Raw genomic sequence first — 10,114 nt, 5'->3', positions numbered from 1 at the left:
TTATTCATGATGCATTTATACTATTAATCAATCATATGATGATATGGTTCTTGTAAAATGGTGAATTACAACAAAAAAGTATTCATACTCATAATATTTATTTATTAAAAAAAAAAAACTATCATAACAAAGGTGAAAATGTACCTTCTCATAAGTATTAGCGTGTGAAGATATATAATGGGAGTTTGGTTAGATAATTTTTTTTGTGTTAGAAAAATACTTATTTGGTTTACAATAAGTTAACCGGAAATAAATATGAATTTTCATTCATTCATTTTGTTAGTTTTAACAAATTTTGTGAACTTTTAATTACGAAATGAATCCATTTATAAAATGTAAACGACCGTCAAAGCCGCAATAAATAATTTCTGAAATTACTGAAACTTTATTTGTAATTAGATTTAAAAGATTGAGACGAGAACAGTGTAATTATCCTAAATAATATAATGCATCATATTTATGTCTATTAAAAAGAATTAGAGATGTGATTCGTAATTTTAGGTTTGTATGATGGAAGCCGGGAGGTATCAAAATAATCATAAACATATATTTACTGAGAGATTTTTTTTATTTAAATTAAATTTTTAATCGATTCAAATTCAATAAATTTGATTTTACTTAAAATTTTCTATTTATTTAGAATGGACATGGCATATGAATCCCGGACCTCTTAGGAACATTTTCCCTAGGTAGACCATGCGTAGGCTAACAACTCTCACCACTGGCCACATCAGCCTCAGGGGGGTTTATCCGCGGTTCTTCATCTCCATCTCTATTCTCTAACTCCTATCAACTGTCCCTTCGAACAGAAGCTCACATAGACATCATACACTTCCGTACTCACACTCTCCCCCACACAACATTACCATTCCACACTCTCACATCACACGCACACACATTTCCTTACATTACTCCGAAATGCAAGCTTCAGTTTCGCTACTCTGTATACCTCTCCCCCCGCAATTCACTACGCGATCAAATTCAAATCTCCGATTATGCGGCCTACGGAAAGAGGCCTTTGGATTTTGCTCAGTCTCGCAGTTCCAGAATCGCGGATCTCACTGGACTAGTGTTGTTTCAAGAAAGTCACGTTGGGGGAGGCAGTTGGTTTTTTCAGCTTCTGCTACAGTCGCTGACAATGGAAGCGTCCATCCGACGACGTTCGATTATGATCTCGTTATTATTGGAGCTGGTGTTGGAGGCCATGGAGCTGCACTTCATGCCGTCGAAAAGGTAGGAGCATTTATTTTATTGAATTGGTGGTTCTGATTAGTGGCTGATCTGATGGCTTTGTGAGATGATTTGAGCTAAAACTTCAACTCAATCACATGCAAAATTGTGATTTTGAGCTTTAGAAGAAATGAAATTATGTGAAAGTTGGGACTTGGGTTTTTTGGGACATCAAGTTGGGATTTTAGTATATTATATGTCGCGATAAGTTCTGAAGTTTAGGCCTTCAGCTGAATTATGGGGAAACTTAGCATCTCTGTGGTTAACCTAGTTAGTTATGTTACTTTTGGGTCCTTTGATGCGTTATGCTTGAATTTTAACCTTTTTACTTATTGGATTCATTATAGTTATCCGGATTGAGTTGTTGAGCTGAAATTTCTTTCAATTCTATTCATGCATTTTGCGGTATTGAGCTTGAAATCTAATTAAATCATGCAAACATATTCATCTTTCTAGGCGTTAGATTTGAACTTCATGAAGATATATTCTTGATAAGTTTGGAAGATGGAGCCTTTGAGCTTAAAATTTAGTTATATTTCATGATTAATTGCTTTATATTATTTCCGTGGCTTTAGGTTTTTGGGAGTTAGTAAGTTACATGAACATGTTATGTTGATTTTTGGCGTAATTAATTGGTTTTAATAATACATAGTTCTTGGATGATAGCACCGCTCTGCTGTAGTGGAGTGAGTGTATCATCTTTACTTCTTTACCCTGCACTTACATCATGCTGAGAAATGTTCAGATTTGGACTATTTCCAGGTCATTGAATTACTGAATGCTGTCTCTTCATTGAGTCTTGAATTAACTCTGGATTCCTGATGAATCTACTGTTGGTAAAATTTCAAGATTCAAGGAACGTTATGAAAGATGTGTTATTTTTCAAATTGTTCTTCATTACGGTTGCATCAGAAAATACTGTGTTAGGATCCTCCAGTGCTTTTATTAATGATATAATAAACCCCCCTTTTCATTAACCTGATACATTATCTTTGTGGAATCTATTAGCTGTTAAACTTTGGAAGCTCAAGAATTAAATTCTCACTTTCAGGGCCTTAAAACAGCTATTATCGAGGGTGACGTCATGGGTGGAACTTGCGTTAATAGGGGATGTGTTCCTTCTAAAGCCCTACTTGCAGTAAGTGGTAGGATGCGTGAACTTCAGGATGAGCATCACATGAAAGCTTTGGGTTTGCAGGTGTGTGATTTCCTCTACCCTAATCAAATCCATGAAGTTTTTAGTTGATATTTTATTTCATCAGTCAGTATGGAGCTTAATCTGGAAATCTGAACAAGCCTTAGGATTTTCTTTGACGGCCATTAATGTCACTGCTAACTTTCTAAGCTTTATAATATTAAACTACAGATATGCTTCTTAGTTCTTACTCATTTTTTTTATGCTTTTCATGTGTAGTTTGAATCACATGCCATCGTTCTGTTTGAACTTGATTTTCCACAACAATAATTCAAAGCATCAATTTAATTACAAAAATAGGGTTTGCATGATGAGGTATAGCCCAGAGTAAGACAACTCCTGATACTGCATCCTGCAATTGCTCTATGTCATAGGTTTGTAGGATCTGATTGTTTTATCATAGTAGCTGCTGACGACATTGCGCTCACTTCTGCAATACCTTCAAAAATCTGTTTCACTGTCTTTTTGTCTTTGAAAAAGCAACCTCCCTTGATATTCTCTTTCTACCACCAATGACAGATTGCGGCTGCTGCATACGACCGGCAGGCAGTGGCTGACCATGCTAATAATCTTGCTTCAAAGATTCGTGGTAATCTGACTAATTCATTGAAGGCACTTGGGGTAGACATTTTGACAGGATTTGGCACCATAGTGGTATGTCCTGAATGTTATCATTTGGATAAAGTTTAAATACAGACAGTCCTCTTATTACACTCTAAATTTTAAGACAATTCCACAACTTAATGCAGACTACTGTTTCGGTAGGAATATCCTAGAATGGGCATCAAATCCCTTATATTTCATCCTTATATATGTCTCAAATAATTTCAGGGTCCTCAGAAGGTCAAATATGGAAAGGTTGGTTTGTCTGACAATGTGGTTACTGCAAAAGACATCATTATTGCCACGGGTTCAGTTCCTTTTGTTCCCAAAGGAATTGAAGTTGATGGTAGATATTCTCTACTTTTAGTTATTATTTTTGAAAGTCAATTTTGCCTACAAAATTCTGCCATCTTAGGTATCCTATTGATGTCATAGCAGTGTATTCTGTGAGACTCATATTCCACATTGTTTGCTCATTGTCTAATTTTCCTTCAACTAAAAAGTTGCCGCTGAATGTACTTTATAAACCACATTCACATATTGTACAGATTCTTCATTGTAAACTATATCCCTGAAAGTCATATGGCTTGTCTCAGTTAATTATATGTGCAACTTTACTGACACCTAGGTTGCCCAAACTCCCTTTGAAATGTATGTGGATTAGGTTTCAATGGGAAGTCTAATCCCTTTAGTTATCAACCTGACATATGCCATAGTTGTTTTATATCCTTAGCAACTTGCCACTCATGTAAAGGAGAAAAACATTAGAGAAATAAAAGATACAAGTCGAATGAATAATAGGACAAATGTATCTTGGACCAGAATTATCTTTCCTTTTTTTCCCCCCAGTTCTCTATGAACAAATTGACTGGCATGACAGGGTTGGATTTTATATCATAGTTTCACTTTTAAATATGCATATTAGTAAAATATGAGACTCTACTCCAACATAAGCTTATTGGAGTTTGAAACATGTTTTATAAACCATTTATATTTTGATATAGTTTTTGCTGTTAAAGTTTGCAGCTCTTAGTAAGATAGTTTAACTATGGCTGTGCTTGCTACAGCTTTTTTGTTTTCTGCATATTCTGATATTTCTTCTTATCTCTATCCTTCAGGGAAGACTGTAATTACAAGTGATCATGCTCTTAAATTGGAATTTGTTCCAGACTGGATTGCCATAGTTGGAAGTGGTTATATTGGGCTCGAGTTTAGTGATGTATATACTGCTCTTGGTAGTGAGGTGTGCTAACAAGCTCTTCCCCTTTCCTTTATTTTTTAGTCGGAAGTATGTCTTGCCTTGCTGAGACTCAATGACCTCTCAAAAGTTGCTCCAGGAAGCAACTAATCACTCATTACTATTGCATAGGTTACGTTCATTGAAGCTCTGGATCAACTAATGCCTGGGTTTGATCCTGAGATAGGCAAGTTAGCTCAAAGGGTTCTGATAAATCCTCGGAAAATTGATTATCACACTGGAGTATTTGCAAGCAAGGTATTGAGCCATTACTTATTGTGCATCTATATACTCCCTATAAACATCACTGACTTTCTGATAATTTTGAAAGATAACTCCCGCAAAAGATGGGAAGCCGGTGATTATTGAGCTTATTGATGCCAAGACAAGAGAACCAAAAGATACAGTGGAGGTAATAAATTTTCCTCCTCCTGCCTTGCCTTCCCCAACAAAAATAAATGCACGGGGACGCCCGCCCAGCCCCGCCCCCACCCAAGTCATACACACGAAAAATAGAAAAAGAAAGTTACATAAAAGTCCCAGTTTGCTCAAGTTTATATCACATAACTGGTTGGACAAACAAGACAAGGATGTGCACTGGGTGTAATTTGGTTACTTCAGAAGCAGAACCCTTCAACAGGGCATTCCAAGGAGTTGTTGATCTCCTTCAGTCTAAGGTCTGAACTTTTAAAATGGCATCTTGGTATGTCTGATCGCAGCGAGCGCATTTAGCTTGTAACAGGCAGGGTTTGTTTTACATGGAAATTATGAATGGCAAAATGTAGTTAATCTATTGAGAAATAGCTAAAAAATTGATTAATTCCAATTGTTAGGCTAAAAACCTTTATGGCCATTTCAGTAGTAGATTTAGTCATTGCACCAGGTTGCATAAGATTGTCTCAGATAATCATCACTTAAAGTTGTCAAATTACAAATAAATTTAAGTTCTCTTGCACCTTTTTGCAGCCATTCAATTCACTCTTTGTACTTTATGGTAGGAGATGTGATCCATCATTATTAATTCATTTCTTTTAATTTTGTGGTTTTTAAAAGCAATCTAACACATTGTTTTTTCTGTAGGTTGATGCAGCATTAATTGCAACAGGAAGGGCTCCATTTACAAAAGGTCTAGGACTGGAGAACGTAAGTATAGAAAACTCAAGTTGAATTACATATTTGACCCGTGTGTAACAGTTTAGAATCAGGGATGAGGTTATTCGGTATGAAAGCAAGGAGAGTCATTGCCTCTCCCCCCCCCCCCCCCCACACACTACACACGCACTCAATTTTGATTATCATGCATGTGAGGCATTTGAAATAAATTAATCCCTGGATGCACCGTGGGCTTTATTGAAGACATCCACAACTGCATTTCAGTTGTTGGAAGTAAACTTTTCCATACTGCATATGAGTTTCAGCTCTGTTGGTTCAAATATATGAAAACCAACCTGCTTTCCATTTGCCTGCAGATTAATGTAGAGACACAACGTGGATTTGTCCCCGTTGATGAGCGCATGAGAGTTATTGATGCAGTTGGGAATCTGGTTTGTTGCTCACTCATCCCTTCTAACTTCAATTAATAATGACTTCTTGCAGTTGTTCTTGACACTATACTTTTATCATTAGGTTCCACACTTATATTGCATTGGTGATGCAAATGGTAAACTGATGCTCGCTCATGCAGCAAGTGCTCAAGGAATTTCGGGTAGGTGATTTTACCTAGTAAAATCAGTATGGAAGTATGTGAATTTACCTGTTTTATATGTTTCTTTTTCTTTTTTCTTACAGTTGTTGAACAACTTACTGGAAAAGATCATGTGCTTAACCATTTGAGCATCCCAGCAGCATGTTTCACTCATCCTGAAATCAGTATGGTTGGGTTAACTGAGGTAAATTTAAGCTACATATAACTGGGAACAAGTTCTTTTGCGTTCCTTAACTATATTGCAAACATGGAGATAAAAAGCCTGCTTCTGTAGCTACATACTCTAGTTATTGGCATTTCATCCTGCTAAGCAGGGTAGTGCTTCTTTCATGCTCTACCTTTATCGTCAAGGTCCTCCAGTTAGGCGTTGTTGTATGTATAGTCACTTCCTCAAAATCTGGGAGTAGCCAGCAATACACAATGGATTCTGTTACTTTATGTATGATGTTGGTCTATTCTGTTCTTTTGCCTTTCCCAGTGCTTACTCAGTTATGGGTCTGAATAGAAAAGTCTGGCATTATTAATTGTAGTGTATTAATATGTTTCTTGTTGGTTTGTCGTATTTGCTTTTCAGCCACAAGCAAGGGAAAAAGCTGAAAGAGAGGGATTTGAGATAAGTATTGCCAAAACGAGTTTCAAGGCCAACACCAAGGCCCTGGCTGAGAACGAAGGGGAAGGACTTGCAAAGGTTCAGTCTCCTTGCTCATATAAATACATGAGAAATGCTGTATAAGTAGTGGTGACCAGTATGCAATTGACTGCTGTATGTAAAATCTTGCCCCTGTCTGAAAATCAATGGGAAGGACTGACTAAAGTTTCATTTCCTCGCTTCTTTTCTCACCAATACTTTAATAGGGACTATGTACTATTCAGAAGAGCATTTGTGTAACAAATAAACATTTTGTTTCTTTTCCTTCCCTTTTTTTTTGGCAGTCACTTTGTTTTTACTGAATATTTCTCCACCTTTGCCTCTTATCCTCGCCTATTTGCTGTTATGTGCGGTCACGTTGTTGCTTTCCTACTGAGGATGCAACTGAATCCTGTCATGTTTCACATTTTCCATTTCTCTGCTGAAGTATGCTATCACATGTATACTGATAAGGTTCACTTTGAAGCATTCAGAAACATTTCTCAATTCTGAGGTGTTGTTTCTTGCAGTTGATATACAGACCTGACAATGGCGAGATTCTTGGAGTTCACATTTTTGGGATGCACGCTGCAGACCTCATACATGAAGCATCTAATGCTATAGCATTAGGCACGCGAGTTCAGGTATGTCGATATAGATCACCAATCATTTTTTACCTTATATTTTCCTCTGCTTCCAACACAGAAGTATTGTATGGACATATTATTCGGACATCACTTAATTTTGTACTCTGGACCTCACAGGACATAAAGTTTGCAGTTCATGCACATCCAACCTTGTCTGAAGTTCTTGACGAGCTATATAAATTGGCTAAGGTAAACTTCTGAGATAGTGATATTTATCAACGAAACAACTAAACCTTCAAAATACCACACATGATTATTCCCAGACATCTAATAAGACACAACCCACTGGTTATAACCTCGGACGTTCATAACCTATTTGCAAATATGTACGGATTACATCTAACAATTTGTTGCTTCCTGGACTTCGCGGTACAGGTAAATCCCCATGCTACAAAGCAACTTTGTGAACCAGTTGCCCTGTAGGCTTTCACTTTCATATGAGATTTTTGAGCAATTAGGTTGTAGTAGGGAGCTTTTGGAGATTACAGATGCTCTGGTAAGACAAGCAACCACCCCATGGTTACCACTGAATGACAAGACAGATGATATTGAAAGAATATGCCAGGTTACCAGAGCTAGAGTCCAGGTGTTCTTCATCAACTGATACTGGTTTCGCAAGATATTGGATGAAGGCAATTTAATTTATGTATTTGTCGGAAGTTGATTACGCAGTCATTTGTTTTTAACTTTTGGAATGTTCGTAACAGAATCTTTAGCCGAAAGCCAATTAGGCGTGTATGGAAGTTCCAAGTTGGTATAAATATCAATATCATCAGCTTGTGTACTTTTGAGATTTCTCATGGGCAGATTTTTTCTCCATTTCTAGTCAACAACAGTTAAAATGGGAGAAATCTCTAAGAACGGAAGAGCAATACTTCACCAGTTTACGTTGGTAAAATATCAACTTGCCACAATAAAATAGACCAAATGTGCCTTTCTTCTAAAAATTCACCAGAAGGAAAAATGGTCAAAAGTTAGATCCGTACTTCTGTACAGTTTAGTGAAGACGAATGCTTGAAGACAATTTCCCAAACAATGAGAATACCAACTAACCCCAAATCTACAACATCCCCTTTTTTTGTCAATTCGGATTCCTCATTCAAAAACCACGCCTTCAAACATAATCTGCCCCCTGAGCAGCCTGCATTTGAGGGAAAGCACCGGACAGCAGTGGACGTTGCCTATTCTGGGGTATTGGTGCCATGTTTGGCATATTATAAGACATTAGTGGCTCGCAATTGTTTGCTCCAACATTTTCCATTATCCCCCTCCCCAACCCACAATTCTGAGCAGAAATCTCATCACAACTATAGGCGTAATAATCAGGATTTTCATCGAAACCGAATGTATTCTGGCTGCATGATGCACCATTGTTCATCATCATCATCCGCCTCTGATCTGCTATATTAGCTTGGGCGTCATAATATGCCAAAGGCTGCTGCTGTTGCATGATATCTGTCCACATACTTGGCAAGGAAACTGCACTTGCAGGATTTAGACCAAAACTAAACGTATTCTGGCTACATGATGCACTATTGTTCATCATCATCATCCGCCTCTGATATGGTATAATAGCTTGGGCATCATAATATGCCAAAGGCTGCTGCAGTTCCATGATATCTGTCCACATACTTGGGTTGAAAACTGCATATTCTTGAACTGAAGGATCCATTGAAGCACCTGATTCTGTGTAGATGATTACAGAGCTCTTTACTGAGTTGATCCTTCCCCTCACAGCATCAATCTTCGTCGTTAGCAAGCTAACAATCTCTTTTAACTGATCTCCTGACAAACAGTTATACCTTCCGTCCCACTTAGGGTACTTGGCCTCTCTCATCTTTTTCCTCAACTTATTGAGTTCTTCTTCAGTTCTCTCCGTCTGATCCTTGAAAAAGGCTGACAAATTGTATGTCCTGGACCTGCAGTCACAACCTGATCTTGACTCGTAGGAATGGGTCAAGCTTGCTAACAGTTCATGGCCATTTTTCGGCCAGATTGTTGGCTCGTTTGCTTCATTATTTTGTGCTGGCAAGTAAACAATCATGCCAATGTCGACTCCACAGAGAGTAGAAAGTTCATCAGCCGCCTTCTCTAGACCTTTCTTTCTCCTTTCAAAGGCCGCAACTCGTGCTTTTTCACTGCTTATCAGTTCCAGGCGCAATTTTGCCCGCACCATCTTCGCACACACGAAATAATCAGTTTCTTACCTTTCTATCTTAGACAGTAAAACAGGATCACTTGGGAAAACTTGTACAATAAATTGTTCTACGTATTGAAGATTTGCAGAATTTTTGGCACAATGTTAAACAATGGAAGAAGAAAAAAGATAAAAAAGAAATAGGGTAAATCAATCCTCAACTCCTGAATTCTATCCCAAATATAAAGCCATGAAAACATAAACCAAGAAGATTGACAGATAACAGAAAGAAATATGTCAAAACTACACCTTTAGGATGATTTTAACTTTTATTTTTTCTCCAATTCAATGTAGAAAGTAGCTTATGACAATACGTGTACTTTTAGACAGGAGAGGTTTAAGGTTTCGTTGATAAGAAGACAGCCCAGAGACGAATTAAGATTCGACCTACCATATTTGTGCTCAATCTTTGAAGATTTGATTCACATGTCAATTTTCAAACTGTTAAGTATTTATTACCATATAATGGGAAAGATTGACTATTCACACAAGAAAAGGGACCTTTCAAAGTTGAGGAAAAAACCCAAGCAATTATTCTTTAACCCACCGGCCTCCATGTTGAAAATATATGTATATATATATATATATATCATTGTGTTTGATTTTGTTTTTTAAGTTTTTTGTTTTGAAAATAAAAAGAGAAAAATAGAGATTAATTAATATGTATATAGC

General features: G+C 37.1%; 1 protein-coding gene across 1 annotated transcript; it reads left to right on the top strand.

Annotated features, from left to right (window-relative positions):
• The first annotated feature begins 709 nt into the window (after positions 1-709).
• LOC105178905 (dihydrolipoyl dehydrogenase 2, chloroplastic) lies at positions 710-8,029 on the top strand. The gene is made up of 15 exons (XM_011102484.3): positions 710-1,233; positions 2,282-2,428; positions 2,945-3,079; positions 3,257-3,374; positions 4,147-4,271; positions 4,398-4,523; positions 4,597-4,677; positions 5,346-5,408; positions 5,735-5,809; positions 5,892-5,970; positions 6,054-6,154; positions 6,545-6,658; positions 7,129-7,242; positions 7,363-7,434; positions 7,621-8,029. The coding sequence occupies exons 1-15, from the start codon at positions 919-921 to the stop codon at positions 7,666-7,668; spliced, it is 1,713 nt and encodes a 570-aa protein (XP_011100786.1). The 5' UTR covers positions 710-918; the 3' UTR covers positions 7,669-8,029.
• Positions 8,030-10,114: the final 2,085 nt, after the last annotated feature.

Source organism: Sesamum indicum, linkage group LG10 (assembly GCF_026168435.1).
Source record: "Sesamum indicum cultivar Baizhima isolate 11 linkage group LG10, ASM2616843v1, whole genome shotgun sequence".
In the NCBI taxonomy this organism is placed as follows: Eukaryota; Viridiplantae; Streptophyta; class Magnoliopsida; order Lamiales; family Pedaliaceae; genus Sesamum; species Sesamum indicum.
The sequence above is the reverse complement of the archived record's forward strand: the minus strand, read 5'-3'. Positions and strand labels throughout refer to the sequence as shown.

Coding starts and splice junctions, on each gene's coding strand:
- LOC105178905 (XM_011102484.3), top strand. CDS start 919: ATGCAAGCTTCAGTTTCGCTACTCTGTATACCTCTCCCCCCGCAATTC. Junction 3,375..4,146: donor CAAAGGAATTGAAGTTGATG/GTAGATATTCTC, acceptor TCTATCCTTCAG/GGAAGACTGTAATTACAAGT. Junction 4,678..5,345: donor AACCAAAAGATACAGTGGAG/GTAATAAATTTT, acceptor TTTTTTCTGTAG/GTTGATGCAGCATTAATTGC.